This window comes from Ahaetulla prasina, chromosome 18, assembly GCF_028640845.1.
Source record: "Ahaetulla prasina isolate Xishuangbanna chromosome 18, ASM2864084v1, whole genome shotgun sequence".
NCBI lineage: Eukaryota > Metazoa > Chordata > Lepidosauria > Squamata > Colubridae > Ahaetulla > Ahaetulla prasina.
This window is the reverse complement of record NC_080556.1, coordinates 10,704,285-10,724,648: the sequence shown is the minus strand read 5'-3', so window position 1 is coordinate 10,724,648 and position 20,364 is coordinate 10,704,285. Positions and strand designations below refer to the sequence as shown.

General features: G+C 56.4%; 2 protein-coding genes across 8 annotated transcripts; both read right to left on the bottom strand.

Annotated features, from left to right (window-relative positions):
* Positions 1-34: 34 nt before the first annotated feature.
* SH2D5 (SH2 domain containing 5) lies at positions 35-4,244 on the bottom strand. Of its 2 annotated transcripts, none has more exons than XM_058161486.1 (9): positions 4,025-4,244; positions 3,837-3,917; positions 3,630-3,713; positions 3,395-3,541; positions 2,876-3,127; positions 2,387-2,573; positions 1,925-2,021; positions 1,545-1,704; positions 35-859 (listed from the first exon to the last, which is right to left on the bottom strand). In XM_058161486.1, exons 1-9 carry the CDS (start codon positions 4,091-4,093, stop codon positions 614-616), a joined length of 1,323 nt encoding a protein of 440 aa, XP_058017469.1. In that variant the 5' UTR covers positions 4,094-4,244; the 3' UTR covers positions 35-613. The 2 variants fall into 2 exon arrangements, with proteins under 2 accessions (XP_058017469.1, XP_058017470.1); XM_058161487.1 differs by having other exon boundaries at positions 3,639-3,713.
* A 916-nt stretch (positions 4,245-5,160) lies between these two features.
* Positions 5,161-20,070, bottom strand: HP1BP3 (heterochromatin protein 1 binding protein 3). 6 transcript variants are annotated; one of them, XM_058161495.1, is made up of 13 exons: positions 16,929-17,129; positions 15,326-15,493; positions 14,816-14,918; positions 12,415-12,565; positions 8,900-9,065; positions 8,624-8,767; positions 8,284-8,364; positions 7,861-8,015; positions 7,624-7,714; positions 7,323-7,482; positions 6,901-7,012; positions 5,804-5,941; positions 5,161-5,608 (listed from the first exon to the last, which is right to left on the bottom strand). In XM_058161495.1, the coding sequence occupies exons 2-13, from the start codon at positions 15,410-15,412 to the stop codon at positions 5,269-5,271; spliced, it is 1,728 nt and encodes a 575-aa protein (XP_058017478.1). In that variant the 5' UTR covers positions 15,413-15,493; positions 16,929-17,129; the 3' UTR covers positions 5,161-5,268. The 6 variants fall into 6 exon arrangements, with proteins under 6 accessions (XP_058017478.1, XP_058017474.1, XP_058017475.1 ...); XM_058161491.1 differs by lacking the exons at positions 5,161-5,608; positions 5,804-5,941; positions 16,929-17,129 and adding an exon at positions 20,049-20,070 and having other exon boundaries at positions 6,890-7,012; XM_058161492.1 differs by lacking the exons at positions 5,161-5,608; positions 5,804-5,941; positions 16,929-17,129 and adding an exon at positions 18,387-18,404 and having other exon boundaries at positions 6,890-7,012.
* Between the last annotated feature and the right edge of the window lie 294 nt (positions 20,071-20,364).

Here is a 20,364-nt window from a genome sequence, read left to right as displayed (position 1 = left end):
GCGCCCGGGAAGAAAACGAGGCGCAGACTTTGCATTTGAAATACAAATATATATCTATTTTTATATATATATATATATGATTGCAGGAAATCCCTGTACAAACGGGTTTGCATCTGTTAAATATAAACAATGCACCTTCACCACTGAACGCAGCTGCCCAGGAGAAAGCAATACACTGTTCCCAATAAATTACTCACAAAACAGGCACATCCAGCTTCCTATAAATAAGGGGGCATCACTATAAAGACCACGCAGAAATCCAGGCTCCTGATCAAAGGCCTTCGTTCCCACCCACCCCACCCCCACACATACTGGAGAAGAATTGACCAGGAGTGCAAAGGCAGGGAGGCTCAGCTGACCCCCCCCAACCGATTGGTCAATATGTGCCCCATGGCACTCCCTAGATCGGGTGGGAGGGGGGGTTAGGGTTAGGGTCCCACCCAACTCGTGCATCACCCTCTGACTCCAGCAGGAAGAAACCCTGAATTACGACACGACGAGACGAAGAGGCACCCTCCGCGCACAACCCAAAAAGAACCACAACAAAGCCAAGCCACAGGAGTGAGCAGGAAGGGTCATCCAGGGTCTCTGTCCTCTTCGGATGGCACGAACACTAAGAGAAGGACCCGGCTGAGCATCCCTCCACCTCGTGCTGCACAGCCAGAGACCGACTGGCCCCAAACAGCCATGAGGACTTCCGGCGAGTTCGCTCTTCTCCCCAGAGATCTTCGCCCGGCTCGTCTTGCTCCTCGTAACAATGGTTGATTCTTCCTGCATCCAATGAGCAGAAGAGGCCTGCACGAACCCCGGAGTAATTGTCTAACAAGGCTTCCATACTGGGGAATTCTATATTCAAATGCTTGAGGGAGGGGAGAAGGGGGAGACAGTGAGAGAGAAAGAGAAAAGAAAAATATGACAAGACCATACACTTTCATTCCAAGCACCCATGACAAAAATTGATATTGCTGAGTAAAACAGCACGGGGAGATACTGCAAGCGAAGCAATGCCCAATTTAAAAGAGAAATTAAAAACAACAATGGCAACGTGGGCTTAAGGACTGGAAGAAAGGAATCTAGTTCGGCGAGGCTTTGGAAATGTGTATGGTAAAGGTAAAGGTTCCCCTCACACATATATGCTAGTCGTTCCCAACTCTAGGGGGCAGTGCTCATCTCTGTTTCAAAGCCGAAGAGCCAGTGCTGTCCAAAGACGTCTCAGTGGTCATGTGGCCGGCACGACTAAACACCAAAGGTGGTCCCTATTTTTCTACTTGCATTTTTTACATGCTTTTGAACTGCTAGGTTGGCAGAAGCTGGGACAAGTAACGGGAGCTCACCCCGTTACGCATCACTAGGGATTCGAACCGCTGAACTGCGGAAATGTGTGCCGTTGGTCAAAGGAGGGGAAAAAAGAGCAGGAGGGCACTTGAAAACAGCAAGGCCACCCTTGCAAGGAAGAAAGGGCCAAGCAGACAAAGTAAGCTAGCAAACATTCTTACAGCAAGCAATTATTTTGATAACATTGCCACCTTCCCCAATTCTCTCACCTCAACCGAGTACTTTCCCAGCTGGCTGCGGTAAATTTGATATGGAATGACGCCGCAGCGGGTCCTCACTGCCAGGCACCACTGATGGGTAGATCCTGACTCAGCCCACAGAAGAAAAGCCCCCAGCATGTCATTCCTTAGCAGGGCCAGGCCGGCATCTCTGGAAGGAGAGCAAAATGCAAGAAGTAGGGGGCCGAGCAGAAAGGGGGTGGGTCTCTGCAGCCTCCCCCGGGGGGGGGGGCGCGGCACTAAAGGCCTCTGATGCCTCCACACAAAATCCAGCAACCATCCATAGCCGCCTTGCACCAGCAAGTGGGCAGAACCGCCTATGAGGGTCCCAGTGCCATCCGGGGGGTGGGGGGGAGCCCCCCTCTCCTCACCTGTTGATGCCCGCAAAGGACCACACGCTCTCTCTCAGATCGTTCTCGTTTTCTGGCAGGTGAAGCAGGCTCCCTTTGCCATCGCAGCTGGAGGAAACTAGAACCAAAATACACAAAAGAGCCAGGACATTTGGAAGGCTTTCAACGTTTCGCCAAGGTTGTCGCCTAACATGAAAATGTGGCAATGGGGGTGGGTCTTGTGCTGCTGGATCCTGGCACCGATCCAGCCACCCACGCTCGGTTGCTGTTCTGCTAAATAACAGCCATGTTACTTCAACCTGTGATGAAATGCGTAAAAGCTTTTTCCTCGTCACCGGGGAGAAAACCAACCCGACCCTTTCCCCTTGGCGAGACTTTTATCTGCAATGCAGAGCTTCCAAGGTTATCAACGAAGCCGCCTCTGCGCCCCTTTCCTTCCTTGGCTTCCTTCTCTTTCCTCCCCCAGGCTCTTCAAATACTCACATCCTTCCCAGGCGCCCTGCTGAGAGGCCGCCTCAAAGGTACAACCTCGGTAGGCCCCGGAACGAAGGATCTTGCTGCGGATGGCCTTCTTGCGCACCAGAATTGGGGAACAATACGGGTTTCCAGGACGGGCACTCCCCATGCTGCTGCTGCTACTACTGCTTTCCTCCAAGTCCAGTCTCTCTCTCTAGGGGCACAAGCAGGGCAACTGCTGAGCTGGGGGAGGAGGAGAGAATCCAGGAGCCCGGTCCAAAACTGGAGGCCATTTTGCATTGGGTAGGCGTAAACTAGCTGCGGGACACTTAAAAACGGTCCCTTGGGCTGTGAACCGAACTTGAACTCTCAACTGGAAGAACCAGGGCTGCCTTGCTTGACCTGGAAGTTAAGACCCTCGGAGGCACCTGAAGGTTGGGACACGTCTCAGGGGGTCCCCAAGAGAGCCACCGCTGCTGCGGAAAAGGTGAGCTTGGGAAAGCTGAGGCCACTCACCACGCTAACCGAGGTCCCGAATTCTGTGGGGCAGGGCAGCCTCCGGAAGGACACCAGGGCGTTGACGTTCTGGGAGACCTCCTCAGGATTGAGGGACTCCCAGACCACCTGGCTGTCCAGAGAGGCGCCCAGGAGCTTCCCGGAGTCTCGCTGGGCAAAGCCACCAGAAAAGGAGCAGTCTTGTTCTTCGGGGTGAAGGAGAAGGTAGCCCAACTGGAAGAAGCGGCAGAGGAGGTAGTGCAGCGCCTGGACCTGGCATTGGGGGGAATGGAAGAGGTGGAGGAGGAGGCTGAGTGCTTGACTGATGCTTGGCCTTCCTCTGATTGCCCACAGCAGCGGCCAGGGCTTTTCTTGCCCTGCCAGCCACTGCCAGGTGACTTGGAAGAGCCTGGCCGAATCCTTCCACGGGGTCTTGCCAACAACACAGCCTTGCCTGAGCAAGAGCTGGACCTAAACCCAGCGCCGAGGAAAGGGCAGGTTCGGTGACCCCCGCAGCAAGGCAGAGCGTCGCCCACGAACCTCGGCAGGATGGCCGCCCACGAAGAGGTGGCAGAAGAGGCTGCCGCGAGCACCCCGCGGGTTGCGGGCCAGGAAGGCGAACTGGCGATCGGCCGGCCGGCAGGTGCTGTAGGCGAGGCGCTTGAGGGCGTGGGCCATGAGCGGAGCCTGCGGGCGAGAGAGAGCATCGCGGAGTGGAGGGGGGGCCCCGGCTCAGCCTCCCGGCCTCTGCCCGTCCGCCAGGTTGGAGGCTCACCCGCCCTACCTCGCCGTCGCATCCGAGCATCTTCAGGCCCTGCAGGCAGAAGCGCAGGAGGACGGAGCGCCGCCGCGGACAGTCCTGCGTGGGGAGGGAGGGAGAAAGAAGGGCAAGAGGGACGGAGCGGGGAGCCGCCAGTTCGATCCCGCACCGAGCCGGCTGCTACCCTGATCCCCCCTCCCACTCAAAGAACCCACCGCGCACCTTCAGGAGCTGCAGCCGCTGATGGACGGCTTGGCCCGCCCGGGGCAGATCGGCATCTTCCACGGCGAAAGAACCCACGTACTGCGGCAGAGGAAGCGCGCATCAATCAGCACAGCCCGGCTGCCGGGCGCCCCTCGCCCTGCCCGGCAGCAGCAGCAGCAGCCCCGCCGGCCGCGCATCCGCCTCACCTCGGCCGCCTTGGTCAGGACCCGGCCGGCTCTCGGTTCCGTCCCCCGCCCCGTCGGCTGCCTCTTCATGACGCGGCTCTGCCCGGCCACCGGCCAGGAAAAAGGGGAGACCCACTTGCTTCGCGATCGCTCGTGGCCGGTCACCTGCTCCGCCCCCGCACCTGGCCGGCCAATCAGCCGGAAGACAAGCCAGTCGAGGCCCCGCCCTTTTCGCCTCCCTCTGTCCCCCCCCCCACGGCCCTTTCGCCCCCAGCCCCAAAAGACGGCGCGCAGGCAAAAAAAAAAAAAAGCGGTTCTCCGGAGTTCATTAAGCTTTTATTTCTGCAAAGAGAAAAGCGACCTTCGCTCTGCGGCTCTACATCAGCGATCGGATCGTCCTCCGGGACGAAAAACGGGGGAGGGGAGGGAGAGGGAGGGGGGCAAAGGATGGGGTGAAACGTCCCCCTTTTTAAGGAAAACAGCTCAAAGGCCCCTCCGAAAGAAATGTTTTGCGCCCACTGGCGGGGGAGAAGGGAGGCCGTCACTGGCGGAGAGGAGGGGCAACTAAGCTGAACAGAACACTCTGACTGGGGGAGAGGGAGGAGGAGGCAGCCTTGGGCGGCTCCCCCCCCCTCCCAAGGAGAAGGGCTGCTGGCTGGTGGGGGTCTTGGGAGGACTGGTGGGGCGGGAAAGGGGGCCGAGATAAAGGAGGGCCTGGCAAGAGAGAGGATGGGAAAAGGGGTGGGTGGGTCTGTTTCCACTTCTAAAAATATAAAAATCTTTCCAACCGGTTTCAAAAGCCCCCCCCCTCCCCGAAAGCCCAGATGCACCCTGTACAGATTATATATTTTTATTTTTTAAACTTGTTTAGAAAAAGAACAGTCCTGTGTTGGGGGTCGGGTGTGGGGGGGGGTGTAGAGGATGGATTGGAGGAGAGAAAGGAAGCCAGACTTCGTGGGGAGGAGAGAGAGGGGAGTGGAGGGGAGGGGGTGGGAAGAGCGGGGGTGTGTGTGTGGTGGGGGAGAGGCAGATGGGGCGGAAGGCACAGCAGGAAGAATCTGGATCTACCTGCAATGCTAGACCCAGAGGCTGGCTGGGGTGGGTGGGGAGAAGGTGGGGTGCTGTGGTTCTCCACTGCTGAGAGGGGAGAAGGGGAAACAGAGATAGTGAAGCCTCAGAACTAAATTACAAACAGAACGGGGGGGGGGGCTGTACTTATAAAAGAAGGGGTGCCCCTGCCCATCATCCATCCACCCACCCACCGGCTACTTCTTTGCTCTCAGCGACTTCCGCATGGTAGTCTTGCTTTTCTTCCCGGAAGGCTTCCGGTCCCGCTTGGCGCTTGCCGCAGCCGCCGCGGCCGGCTTCTTCTTGGCAGCCGGGCTGGTGCTGGAGAGGCTCTTGACAGCCGGCCGGGGAGGCACGGCTTTGCCTTTCTTAGCCTTGGGGGGTGGAGGAGGAGGAGGAGGAGGAGGAGGCGGCGGCGGAGGCTTCGCTTTTCCACGGTGCGCCAGAGGAGCCTTCCGGGCGGCGGGCTTGGCCTCCCGTCGCTTCACCACGGGAGGGGCTCTGTTCCGGGCTTTGGGTGGGGGCCGCTTTGGCATCCTGCCCAGGGGAGCACAAGATCTCAGCCCGCCGAATGTCGCCGGTGCGGAAACACAGAAGCATCGGAGCCCCACCAAAGGACGGGGCATCCCCTCTGCCGGTCGGTCAGCCTGACCTGGCTCTCACCACCCCCTCCTGTAATGCCCAGGCTGCCCACGGCCGGCCACCCCCCCCCCCGATCTGTGGGGCACCTACCTCTTCTTTGGAGGCGGCTCGTCTTCTTCCTCTTCCTCCTCCTCTTCCTCCTCGTCATCGTCATCATCTGTCTCTTCCTCTTCCTCCTCCTCTTCCTCCTTGTCCTCCTTCTGTTTCTCGGGGAACAGAATGCCGGGGCTACGGAAAGAAGAGAGGTCACCCTGAGGAAGAGCCCATCCTGGCTAGCAGTTAAACAAGGAAGGAATAAGCAGGCCGGAGGTCACCCCCCCGCCAGGCAGGGAGGGAGGGAGGGAGGGAGGGAGGGATCTGGCAGTGCCGGGCCCCAGCGGCCCCAGACTCACCTTGGATAGTAGGGGAAACACAGCTGGAAGGTGCCACTGAAGCCCTTCCCGGAGATCTGTTCCATCCAGCCGTACTTCTCGCACTTCTGCAGAGTCCTCTTCAGGAGGTGGACTGCAGGGGGCACAAAAAACGGTATGGGGGGGATGGGGGGCGTGCGTCAGAAAGCCCACTCCAGAGGGCCCCGTGCCAAGTCTCCAAATCCAAGGCAGAGCCAGGCAAGCTGGTGGGCACCCAGAAGCCCAAGGATCCCATCCAGCAGGATTTTAAAAGGCCGGAGGACGACGGGATGCCGTTTTGGACAGGCCTGAACTGGAGATGGTTCCCCCGGGGGTGGGGGGTGGGGGGTGGGAGAATGCACCAGCCACCTGGGGAGCAGCAGAGTGGCCGAGCGCCTTTCCCCGGTGGCGCTGCCACTGGTCCTACCCTGGAGGCTGGAGTTTGTGCCAGGGTGCTTCTCCAGGACGTATTTCTTGAGAGCGGTGGTGGAGCAGGTCTTGGGCTCGTTCATGGCGGCGATGGCGGAGAGGATGGCGTCCTCCATCAGGCTCCCGCCCAGCAACGGCTTCTCCCCCGACTTTTTCAGCTGGCGCACACAAGGAGGAGGAATGGGCGACTCGGGTGAGAGGAGGTGGGAGGAAAGAAGAGAGGTCACCCTGAGGAAGAGCCCATCCTGGCTAGCAGTTAAACAAGGAAGGAATAAGCAGGCCGGAGGTCACCCCCCCGCCAGGCAGGGAGGGAGGGAGGGAGGGAGGGAGGGATCTGGCAGTGCCGGGCCCCAGCGGCCCCAGACTCACCTTGGATAGTAGGGGAAACACAGCTGGAAGGTGCCACTGAAGCCCTTCCCGGAGATCTGTTCCATCCAGCCGTACTTCTCGCACTTCTGCAGAGTCCTCTTCAGGAGGTGGACTGCAGGGGGCACAAAAAACGGTATGGGGGGGATGGGGGGCGTGCGTCAGAAAGCCCACTCCAGAGGGCCCCGTGCCAAGTCTCCAAATCCAAGGCAGAGCCAGGCAAGCTGGTGGGCACCCAGAAGCCCAAGGATCCCATCCAGCAGGATTTTAAAAGGCCGGAGGACGACGGGATGCCGTTTTGGACAGGCCTGAACTGGAGATGGTTCCCCCGGGGGTGGGGGTGGGGGTGGGAGAATGCACCAGCCACCTGGGGAGCAGCAGAGTGGCCGAGCGCCTTTCCCCGGTGGCGCTGCCACTGGTCCTACCCTGGAGGCTGGAGTTTGTGCCAGGGTGCTTCTCCAGGACGTATTTCTTGAGAGCGGTGGTGGAGCAGGTCTTGGGCTCGTTCATGGCGGCGATGGCGGAGAGGATGGCGTCCTCCATCAGGCTCCCGCCCAGCAACGGCTTCTCCCCCGACTTTTTCAGCTGGCGCACACAAGGAGGAGGAATGGGCGACTCGGGTGAGAGGAGGTGGGAGGGGAAAGAGAGAGACAGAGAGAAAGAGCCTGCCCCCCCCCCCACCATCCGTGCTAGGCCCCAATTCCCGGGGAAGCCTCCCTTACCCACCTGGAAGGTGCCAGAAGCACCCTTGCCCGTGATCTGCTCCAGCTGACCCTTCTCCACTGCCCGCTGCAGGGCATTCTTCAGCAGCTGGGGCCTAAAGGGGAAGCCAAAGAGAGGTTGGCTGGCTGGCTGGTCCTGCAAAAAGGGCAGGGCAGATTCCCACCCATCCCCCACCCCCCCGGGAGCTCAGAGTTGCTCCCCCTTGGCCACGGTGGTCATGCCCGTTTCCAGGCGGCTTACCGGATGTCCACCTTCAGCTTGGGGTAATATTGGGCGACGTATTTTTTGATCAGGCTGTAGGAGGCCTCCTTGGGCTCGCAGAGGCGGGTAAAGGCCAGCGGGAGAACGTCCTCCAGCTTCACGTGCTGCTCTGCGCTGGAGGCTGACAAGCTCCGCTGAAAAGGAAAACGAGCCGGAAGGCATGAAGCTCCACCCCGGGAAGCTGGCAAGCCATTTCAATCGGTCTTCCATCCGTCTTCCATCAGGTCAGAGGCTGCAGTGGCCACTGTGCCCCTCCCTCCTCCACCATCCAGGTGAGGGGCTGCACCTGTGGAACGTCTATGGAAGTTCCTCGGAAGAAGGCCTACCTCCCCCGCCACCCTCCCCGAGGGAAGCAGAATTCCCCTGCTGGCTCTGGCGCACGGCTAACCCCGCCGGACTTACCTTCCGGTCTCTGGCCTTGGAGCCCGCTTTCCCTGAGTTGGGGGCCACCACAAAGCTTCCAGACGCTCCTTTCCCTTTCACCTGTCGCAGGGGGGAAAAAGGGGGGGAGGGCGGTCAGGCTGGAAGCAAAACCTCCTCCAAATGCAAGTTGATGGAGTAGAAAGTGGGGGTGGGGGGTGGGGCGGAAACTGGCTTTGCGCAGACTTGGCTGGGTCTCCCTGGGGTGGGGTGGCTCATCCCAGAAGCCAAGCAGGAGCTGCTCTTGCCCTTCAAACGTCAGTGGCCTTCAAGGCCAGGCCAGGCCAGTGTCTGTAGCTCCAAGAGCCCACCCCGTCCTTACCTGCCGGATGACCCCCCGCTCGAGCTCCCTCTTCAGGGCCTGCTTCAGGAGGTACCCCCTCCGCTCCAGGTCCAGCGAAGTGTACCTGCTGATGATGTACTTTCGGATGGCGACCACCGACGCCCCGCCTTTCTGATAGCACGCCTGGGGAGGGTGAGAAAAGCATGTGGGCAGCTCCCACCTGGCATCCGTCTTGGCGGCCAAATCGTTGAGAAGTCTTTGCGCCCCCCCCCAGCCCAGCACAGCCCAGCACAGCGCCACCGCTCCTATTCTCACTTTGATTGCTTCGATCAAAATGGCATCCATCTTGGGCCGAGAGGAAGCTGCCATCTGTGTCTGTTTCTGCGCTCTGGCTAACTGGCTGGCCGAAAGAGTGGCCCAGGCGGGAATGGTCTTCTTCACTTTCTTCTCTTTCTCCTTCTCCTTCTCCGCATCCTTCTCCCTTTGCGGACGAGAATAGAGGTGAGTGGCCTGGTGGTAGGCCAAGGCAGAAATGAGCCGGCAGCTGCCTTTCTTGAAAACCCGTTCCCACAGTACGACCCTGCGTCTCCCGTCCAAGGGACATGACTAGACCAGCAAACCCATGCTAGAAGGTGCCCCCTGTCAGACCTGTCCCAGCCCAATCCCTTAGGGAAGAGAAACCCTCGACTCCCATTTGGTTGAAGTGAAAGGTGCTTTTACGAAGAGATGCTGGTTGCAGTAAAGTCAGGTGGAATCTGAGTTTCCTGTGCCTCAGCACAAAACTCTTTCCTTCATTCCCAGCCCTTCCGCCGTGACCAGTCCAACCCCAGCCAATGCGATGCCGCCGAGATGTTTTGGGAACACTGAGATGTTGTGGCCTCGAAACTTTCCACCCTCGGGGCAAACCGCCTCGAAGATGCCTGGCGCAAACCGGTTCCACCCTGATCTGCTTTTCTTCAGCTATCATTCCTCCCCCTCCTCCAAATTTCCACAGAGATGCCTACAGGTTTATTACTCATTTGTCTCCCTCCATCCTCCCCCCTCCCACCACACCCTGGTCCTTTGATGGCAGGATGCCAGAGAGGCGCCAAGCCGAAGATGGTGGATCTGGGAGTCCCAGTTGCTGGTCAGCCAGTAGAGAAACCTATGGCACTGCCCCAAGTGTGGGTCAGTCCCCTATCCCAACGGGAAGAGAATGAGGCGCCACCCAGTGGACTGAAGCAGCAACTTGTGGCCAAGGGGGCTTTGAGCCCCCATGCCAAGCAGTTGGATCACAGGGGCGTGGATTGTATTGTGGGGGCAGCAAGCATATAGTGGACACTGGGTCCTTTCTAGCAAGGGCCATCGTCCCTCTTGGCCTCTGCAGCCCATCTCCCTCTTCCCTCCCACCAAGGCCTTCCTGCTTATTTATTATTTATTTATTTATTATTTAAATTTTTATACCGCCCTTCTCCCGAAGGACTCAGGGCGGTGTACACCCAGATTTTAAAAACAATACAATATACAAATTAAAACAGAGACTTAAAATAACATATTCTATAAATGGCCGAAAATATAAAACCATCAAATTTAACCCATAAAATTCATAAAAATACCCCAATTAAAATTATTTAAAATTCACAAAGTTTAAAAAATTTAGGCCAGTCCCGCTTGAATAAATAAGTGCATTTTCAATTCACGGCGAAAGGTCCGAAGGTCAGGTAGTTGACGCAAACCAGGGGGAAGTTCGTTCCAGAGGGTAGGTGCTCCTACAGAGAAGGCCCTTCCCCTGGGGGCCACCAGCCGGCATTGCTTGGCGGACGGCACCCTGAGGAGACCCTCTCTGTGTGAGCGTACGGGTCGGTGGGAGGCATAAGGTAACAGCAGGCGGTCCCGTAAGTACCCGGGCCCTAAGCCGGTAAAGGTGGTAACCAAAACCTTGAAGCGCACCCGAAATACCACAAGTAGCCAGTGCAGACTGCACAGGAGCGGTGTTACACGGGAGCAACATGTGGCTCCCTCGATCACCCGCACAGCTGCATTCTGAACTAACTGAAGCCTCCGAGTGCACTTCAAGGGTGGCCCCATGTAGAGAGCATTGCAATAATCCAAACGAAAAGTGACAAGAGCGTGAGTGACCGTGCATAAGGCATCCCGGTCAAGGAAGGGGCGCAACTGGCGAACCAAGCGCACCTGGTAAAAAGCTCTCCTGGAGACGGCCGCCAAATGATCTTCAAACGACAGCCGTCCATCCAGGAGAACACCCAAGTTGCGCACCCTTTCTGTTGGGGCCAATGACTCGCCCCCAACAGTCAGCTGCGGTTGCAGCTGACTGTACCGGGGTGCCAGCATCCACAGCCACTCCGTCTTGGAGGGATTGAGCTTGAGCCTGTTTCTCCCCATCCAGACCCGTACGGCTTCCAGGCACCGGGACAGTACTTCGACAGCTTCGTTGGGGTGGCCCGGGGTGGAAAAGTACAGCTGCGTATCGTCAGCGTACAGCTGGTAACTCACCCCAAAGCCACTGATGACCTCACCCAACGGCTTCATATAAATGTTGAACAGGAGAAGCGAGAGAATCGACCCCTGAGGCACCCCACAAGTAAGGCGCCTCGCGGTCGATCTCTGCCCTCCTGTCAACACCGTCTGCGACCGGTCAGAGAGATAGGAGGAGAACCACTGATAAACGGTGCCTCCCACTCCCAAGCTCTCCAAACGGTGCAGCAGGATACCATGGTCGATGGTATCAAAAGCCGCTGACAGATCTAACAGGACCAGGGCAGAGGAACAACCCCTATCCCTGGCCCTCCAGAGGTCATCCACCAACGCGACCAAAGCTCTCTCCGTACTATATCCGGACCGGAAGCCGGACTGGAACGGGTCTAGATAGACAGCTTCATCCAGGTACCGGGGAAGCTGCCATGCCACCACACTCTCTACAACCTTCGCCACAAAGCGAAGGTTGGAGACTGGACGATAATTTCCCAAAATAGCTGGGTCCAGGGAAGGCTTCTTGAGGAGGGGTCTCACCACCGCCTCTTCCAACAATGAAGCATTTATAATTCCCCGGAGCCAGCCTCGTGTCACCTCCTGAGTGGCCAGCACCAGCCAGGAGGGACACGGGTCCAGTAAACATGTAGTGGCATGTAACCTCCCCAGTAGCCTGTCCACGTCCTCGAGAGCCACAGAATCAAACTCATCCCAAACAACCTCAACAAGACGCGTCTCTGTCATCTCACTTGGATCATCGCAATTTTGGTCCAAACTATCCCGAAGCTGAACGATTTTATCGTACAGATAACCACTAAACTCCTCGGCACGTCCCTGCAAGGGGTCATCCCACCCCTCCTGATGAAGGAGAGAGCAGGTCACCCGAAACAGGGCGGCCGGGCGGTTATCTGCCGACGCAATGAGGGTGGAAACGTAAGAACGTTTCGCCTCCCTCAGTGCCACTAGGTAGGTCTTCGAAAAAGACCTAACTAGTGTCCGATCAGCCTCGGAACGGCTGGACCTCCAGGTACTCTCTAGGCGTCTTCTCCGGCGTTTCATCTCTCTCAGCTCCTCAGAGAACCAAGGGGCCAATTGAGATCAGAGGCCGCAAAGGCACGACACGGTCCAAAGCCCCAGCCGTAACTAGTTCTTCAGCCGTGCCGTGGGCAAGATCCTCAGGGAACGGCCCAAGCTCCGTCAGGAACCTCTCGGGGTCCATCAGGCGCCTGGGACGGAACCAACGCATTGGTTCCGTCTCCCTGCGGTGGTGAGCGGCGGTCTGAAAGTCCAGGCGAAGGAGAAAATGATCTGACCATGACACAGGTTCTGTCACTAAATCTCCCCTCCCCCAGGCCTCTTACTCCTTCTTGGCTTCCTTGGCAGGCTTCACATCTGCCTTCTCCTCCTCCTCGGCCTCCTTCGGCTGCTCTGTCTCGGTGGGGGCAGCCGGGGGTGCCTGATTCTCTTGTTCTTCCACGGTGGAGGCGGATTCCTCCGAGCTGACATCTGGTTCTGAAGGAAAGAGGGCAAGCAGTGGCAAAAGACCAGGAACTCCCTGCGGAAGACGGGACCTTGGGGCTTTCCAGCAAGGCCAGGCGTAGCCGCCTGGGAAGAGCAAAGGGCCCACGCATCCCCTGCAGAGATCCTCTAAGATCTGGCCTTGGCAACTCCAGCGGAACAAGGTTAAGTGGGGGATAAGAGAATCCCTCTAGCTGGAGAGCTGCAGTCCTCCCCCTCAGCTCCCTCTGCTCTGTCCTACAGCTGCAACTCCCACTGATAAGCCTCAGGTCTCAGACTGCCCCTCCCCACTCCTAGCTCCACACAGTGCTGGCAAGTTGACTACCAGGCCTCCTGTCAAACAAGGCTCTAAACGGCAAAGACATGTGCATAGGAAAGAAGTTTAGAGCTCAGGAGGCAAGAGCGGGGCATGACAGGGGCTCAGGGCAACCATATTTTGTGTCGGACCTGCCTCTTACGGGAAGTAAAACTCTCCATCCCATTTGAGGTGAAAAGGCGCTTTCACGAAGGGATGCTGATTGCAGGAGAGTCCAGCAGAATCTACAAAAATTCCCACGCTTCAATACAAAACCGAAACACCAGCCAATCCAGCACCGCCCTCATGTTTTGAGAAACTCCCCAAGATGTTTAGGGCTGGTGAAATTCCACACTGGGGCAAATGACCTTGAAAATGCCAGGGCAGCTGGTATCAACCAGATTCCAAACTGCTCTGTTCTTCCTCAACTGTCAATTCCCCCCCACACCTCCCTAATCCCCGTAATAAAAGTATACAGCTTTTTTATTGCTCATTTGTCATCCTCCCCCCTCTCCCCTTTCACTTATTCGATCAATGGCAGAACACCGGTGTTGTGTCTGCGCCCTCCCCCCCCAGAGCCGGGCCCCTGTCAGAAAATGACTCGGAGAGGGGGAAGGGCCATCAGGACTTACCTCTGGAACACTGGCTTCCCTGGCTCAGCTCCAGGAGCCAGAGGCAGGCCAGGTGGAAGAGATAATGAGGCCTCCGGCCCCTGACTCTTCCCCCCCCAGGCCACGCCTCCAGACCCAGCTGATGGCAATCAGGCCTGGCTGGACCCTAGGTTTCGTAGGCAGGAGAGGCGAGAACAACAGAAGCAGGGGTGGGGCAGGCCTAGGAAGTGCTGAGTCATGGAGCCACACCCCACAGGATATAAAAGCAGCAAGGGCCGCTATGCCTCTTCGTAGCAAGCAAATCAACTGCTTAACTAGAGCTGAAGTACTGTTTGTTCCTGGGTGACTCATCGGCATCAAGGGAGATAACAGAGACACTTGGCAGACTAGTTTGCTGCCAGAGCTGATAGTGCCGGCTAATTAAGCCATCACTCAGACGGAGGCGAGGGGGGACAGAACAACCGGCAAGGTGCCATCCTGGTGGATCTGACGTTTTGGCTCAGGCCAACAAGGCTTGCTCGATTTATTTATTTTATTTTATTTTATTTATTTATTTTTATTTTATTTTATTTAATCACATTTTTATACCGCCCTATCTCCCAAGGGACTCAGGGCGGTTTACAGCCTATTAAAAACACAAATATAAATACAAAATAAAACACTAATTAAAAAACTTATTAAATAAGGCCGAATTAAAATTTATAATTAAAATAATAAAACCCCATTAAAACTACATTAAATTAAAATCCTAGCCCAGTCCTGCGCAAATAAATAGATGTGTCTTAAGCTCGCGGCGAAAGGTTCGAAGGTCGGGAAGTTGACGGAGTCCCAGGGGAAGTTCATTCCAGAGGGTGGGGGCCCCCACAGAGAAGGCCCTTCCCCTGGGTGTCGCCAGTCGGCACTGCCTGGCGGACAGCACCCCAAGGATTCCCTCCCTGTGAGAGCGCACAGGTCGGTGGGAGGCAGTCGGTGGCAGCAGACGGTCCCGTAAGTAGCCCGGCCCTAAGCCATGGAGCGCTAACAAAACTACAACCGAGAGCATGCAGGCAACGTAATGAAGCTAACTCAATCCCCTTTATGGGCGGCATAAAAGTGAGTGAATTAAATTGGAATTAAATCTTTTGGGCCTCTTTTTAAGTGCTACAAACATCTTGGTGCACAGCCTGAAAAAGACGCTCACCCCTTCCCCACCTGAGCCAAGGACTCTGCAGTGACTCAGGAGGCCCAGCACAGTAATCTCCACATATACCTGCTAAGATTGTCACCCCTTCTCCCCCACACCCCCAGCGGTCAAGGTGAGACTGGGGTGGGTGGGGGGAAAAAACAACCCCTCTTTACCTGGCTTGGTTTCCTCAGCTTCAGCAGACTTGCTTTTGGGAGGAGTTTCCCGAGAAGAAGCATTCACCGCTCGGCGGATCGGCATGGCTCCGTCTTCGACTGTCTGGGAAGGGAGCAAAGCGTCACGAGAAGCCCGGAAAAGGAGGGCCCCCCGACAGGCTGAGGAGAACCCCACTGCCACCTCTCCTTTGAGCAGCTTGCCCATCTGAGGAGACAGGTGACTGTGCTTCGGGATCATCAGCGGGTTGGAGGGTCCACAGCTTCCTCTGCATCCACTTCCACAAGCGTTTTTTTTTTTTTTTTTGCTCCAGCTCGGAACGACACGGGGAAGGAGGGGGGGAGAGGAGGGAAGCACTGGGGAAGCAGGAAAGGAAGGGGGTCAACACCTGGTAAGGAAGGGCGGATGGAGCCCAGCTGAGATTCCTAGAAGCGAGAGAGGGAAGAAAGAGCACAAGGGCCCTTGCAAAGGGCCAATCCAGGGGGCAAGCGTGGAGAGGGGTCAGCCCCTACCTCACTCAACTTGTCCAGGGGAGCTCCTGTTAAGAGTGGAACTGCCTTACGGTGTGCGGGATCGGCTTCAGACAGCTCAGTCGCCATTTAAAATTAATGGCTAGCCTCAAGGTGAGGGGAACACACTTTGGAGGCCCAGGGCTTAACCTCAAGGGAAAGGAGGACTTCCTAACAGAAGTGTAAAAAAAAAAAGATTTGGTGTGAAAGGAGGTTATCAAGAACAAGGACACAAAACAAAACAAAAAAAAATACGTATCTTAAACCAAATTTAGCTCCCTTTCACCTGGCTTGAGTTACAACAAAATTAAAACAACAACAACAACCACCGTAGTCACAGAGAAGCAGCAGCTCCCTTTTTGGCTGTTACTTAAAGTTAGGCAGCTAAGCTGAAACCGCTTCCAAGAACCGACTCCCTTTGCTAGCAAGGTAAGACATCATGCAGGACACAACACAGCCAAGCAAGGGAAGGGGAGGGGAGGCCAAGAACAGGTGCACCCTCCCTCGAGGGGGACCCAGCAGGGAGGAAGCAGCTAGACTCAGGCAAGTTCCGACCATGGGGCATTCATATGTCAGAGGGACACACAGGCCAACCCTCACCCGAAACGGGAGCAAAGCGGAAGCAGCCAAAAAGACAAAACAAAAAGCAACAGAAGATGCTGTATTCCAACCGAGCCCAGGGCACCCTGCAAGTTCTATAAACAACCCCAAAGCTGTCACCATCTCCTCTGGCCACCCCAGATCAGACTCCAAAGAGGCCCTTTAATAAACAGCAGAGGGGAAGGGTAGGATGGCAGAGTAATATGACTTAGGTGAAATACGACACTCAGGAATCCAAGTTGGGGGGGGGGGAAACAACGATGCCAGGCAACACTCCCCCCCCCATTCTAACCGAGATGAAAGAAACAATACAAAAAAAAAATTTTTTTTTAAGGATTACAATTCTAATAAGGATGGCTGCAGGCCTCTTCCCATCCTCCTCCTAAACGGAATAAAATGATGTGAAACAGGATGGGTCTTTTTAAAATAAATAAATAAATAAATGAAGTTTCCAGGATTGGATTTCTTTAAAAAAGAAAAAAAAAGACTGGGGGAAAAAAAACAACCCATAATAATCTGTTTGTGCTCCCTTTTCAAGGACGGAGCCCATTTAACCCTGAGGAAAAAGCGCAATGCAACCTTCACATTTACATCCGATTTCTCTTTACCATAGCTCTGTTTCTAACACAGACAGTATTTGCTTCACATTTTTGCCCACGTTCACCAACCGTTTCTGCCCTTCCCCAAAAAAAAAATAATCCTCTGAAGCATCAGCGCTAGACACACCAAACCGAGCAATGCAATTGAGTCTGAAGAGCTTGAAAGCCCAAGTTGCAAAGGGCTATTATTATTTTTTTCCTGACGGCCTGCCTTGCCGGCCAGAAACCAACCCCCCCTTCTCTACCCACCCACTACCACCTTCTACATAATGCAGGCAAGGCTATTAGACCTGGAAAGAAAACAAGCCCCCCCCTCCCTACCTCAACAAATGCAAAGTAAACAACTTTCTTTCCCCATCCCCCTACCCCCATAGTAAAAAAATGAAAAAATAAAATAAAAAAAAAACCTCACGACAGCAGCAATATCCCTTTCCCCAAAAGGAAACCCCTGCAGGGATCACATCATTGGGAGCTGTCAGTTGTGATAAATCAGGTGGGGGTGAGAAAGAAAGAGAGGTGGGATCCTAAGCTAAAAGATAACCAAAGGAGCATCTGAATCCTCTCTGCGGGCATCCAAGTCTCAAGTCGGCCGGTATTAAAAATACGTGAGGTCTCTGGAAACGGGAATAAAATATAAAAAATCTTAAAAATCTTTTAAAAAGAGCAAGCAAACTGCCTCTGGGAAGGCTGGGGGTGGGGGGGTGTCTTTCACACCTAAAGTCTGTGGGAGGCAATTGTGGGGTTTTTTTGTGTTGTTTTTTTTTTTGCAAAGGTTGCACAGGCTCATAGGGCCTCTGGTGGCTCAACAGGCTAATGCAGCCTGTTATTAACAGCAACTGCTTGCAATATTGCAGGTTCAAGTCCCACCAGGCCCAAGGTTGACTCAGCCTTCCATCCTTTATAAGGTAGGTAAAATGAGGACCCAGGTTGTTGGGGGGCAATAAGTTGACTTTGTATATAGTATACAAATGGATGAAGACTATTGCCTGACATAGTGTAAGCCGCCCTGAGTCTTTGGAGAAGGGCGGGATATAAATGCAAATAAAATAAATAAAAATAAATAAATTTATATAGCCTTTATATTCGCTGGTAGTTTATAATTTATACCTGCCTATCTCGTGCATCTTTGACGAACGAATAAATGCGAATAACGAAATATTTAGAGGGAGGGGGGGGCAAGTTGGAGGAGGGTCAGTTCCCTCCCCCCCCATCCCATCCCATCCCCCCCCCACCTCATCCAAAGCGGCATCTAACAGCCAGGAATCCAGGCCGCCTCCCGGGGGTTGTTGCTGGAGGGGGAAAGCTCCGGGGATTCTGACCGGAGCAATTGCTTCCTATGGCGGGGAAGGGCAAAACCGGCCTCCCCCTCCCTTCCCTCCAAACGGGCCTCGGGGCGGGCGGGGGGAAGCCCGAGCGAGGCCCGTTTTCCTCAGCTGCCCCGGCCGAGGAGCTTCGCGCGCGCTTTTCGACGATGCTCTCGACCCCCGCCGAAGGGCTTCCGAGGCGGGGAAGCGGCCTTTGCCCGGCGCCTGTCAGGGAGGGCCCGGTTTCTGCGGCAGCGACGCGGACCGCGGGGCCAGAAAGCGGGTGTGCGTGAGGGAAGAAAAGAGGCCGCCGGGGCTTCTCCGTGACAGACCCGCGGGGGGTCCCGTCGGCGCCGTTCAGCCCCGCCGCGGCCCCGCCCTCTTCGGCCACCGTCGCCCCCTCCTCCGCTCGCTCCCTCCCTCACTCACTCACCGCGCGCCTTCGGGGGGCCCCCCTGGCGAGCTGAGGCGCACAAAGCGGGGCAGCGGCGGCGGCGAATGGAAGCTTTTTTTTTTTTCCCCTCAACAACTTCACACATACACAAACACACACACACACACAACTAGAACGGCGGAAGTCCCGGCGGCGACAAGTAGGAAGAGGCGGGCCCGTCGCGGCCGAAAGGACCCAATGGCGAGGCGCGCCGCACAAGGCGGCCAATAGCGACCTTCCCTTTCCCCCCGCGTGCGCACAGTGTTCTCTCGCCGATTGGGGAGGGGGGGGAAGCTCGGGCCGCGCGCGGACTGCGCACGCGCACGGCTTTCTCTTTCTCTCTTTTTTTCCTTCCCTCCAAACGGGCCTCAGGGCGGGCGGGGAAGCCCGAGCGAGGCCCGTTTTCCTCAGCTGCCCCGGCCGAGGAGCTTCGCGCGCGCTTTTCGACGATGCTCTCGACCCCGCCGAAGGGCTTCCGAGGCGGGAAGCGGCCTTGCCCGGCGCCTGTCAGGGAGGGCCCGGTTTCTGCGGCAGCGACGCGGACCGCGGGGCCAGAAAGCGGGTGTGCGTGAGGGAAGAAAAGAGGCCGCCGGGGCTTCTCCGTGACAGACCCGCGGGGGGTCCCGTCGGCGCCGTTCAGCCCCGCCGCGGCCCCGCCCTCTTCGGCCACCGTCGCCCCCTCCTCCGCTCGCTCCCTCCCTCACTCACTCACCGCGCGCCTTCGGGGGGCCCCCCTGGCGAGCTGAGGCGCACAAAGCGGGGCAGCGGCGGCGGCGAATGGAAGCTTTTTTTTTTTTCCCCTCAACAACTTCACACATACACAAACACACACACACACACAACTAGAACGGCGGAAGTCCCGGCGGCGACAAGTAGGAAGAGGCGGGCCCGTCGCGGCCGAAAGGACCCAATGGCGAGGGCGCGCCGCACAAGGCGGCCAATAGCGACCTTCCCTTTCCCCCCGCGTGCGCACAGTGTTCTCTCGCCGATTGGGGAGGGGGGGGAAGCTCGGGCCGCGCGCGGACTGCGCACGCGCACGGCTTTCTCTTTCTCTCTTTTTTTCCTTCCCTCCTTCCCACCCCCCCGCACGCTCTGTACTAGACACCTTTTCCTCACGCGCGACAAAATATTTCGCGGGGGCGGGGCCAGCGAAGGTCCCGCCGCTTGACGCGGGAATTGGAAGAGAAATTTGCCCTGAGGCGACGGGGGGAGGGAGAGGGAGCGCAAAAAAAGAAAAAGGCGCATGCGCGCTGAGCTGGCTCCGCCCACCCTTACGTTACCGAAGTTGCCGCCGTCTTATGGGCGGAAGTTGCTCCCCGGAAGAGCCTGGTGGGCGTGGCGGGTTATTTCTCATCGAGATTCTTAACACCTTTTAACTTACACAAAGTGCAAAAATCGATTTTTTTTTAAAATCAACGCGTGTATTTTTGCTTCGCCGCCCCCGATCCTTGGAAGGGGCTTCCGCCGCCCGCCCCAAAAAACATTGGGTCTGTCCACGCTTTGCTCCATGGGCTGCCTGCGAGATGTTCTGCATGCTGAGTTAGGCGACTAGGCAGCCTCACTGGTGCCCAGATGTAGCTGGGCGAGCGCCCCCACCCCCCAAGATCACCACCCTGATCTGCAAATCTTCCTTGTGCACCAACTACTTCATGCACCACACACACAAAAGGGCACCGATATTCTTCTAGCCACCCTTTCAATGTTGAATGGCACCACATAATGACCCCCCCCCCCAAAAAAAGATAAGGAAAATGGTGTAAGCAAAGCTTGCCCTGTCAGCGACCACCTACCTCCTTTATTCAGGCCTGGGAGTCATAACTCTTCCACACACCCCCTCCACTTGCCTAGACAGTGACCATACGCGCAAGCCCCACCTCCAATGTGGGTCCTTCCGCAGCAGAGAAGCAGCCAAGCGCGCCTCTGCGCTGCCGTCCAAAGAGAAGCTACTTCCTTGTGCTTTTAAAACTTGCAAGGTTGCTCTTTATTTGGTTCTGTATATTTTGAAAGTGAAAAGAATAGTACGGAGTCAAATTTCGTTGCTGCCGCCGCTGTGTTTTGTTTGTTTTTTTAAATATTTGTTCTATGTATTTTACAAGCCTTAAAAGT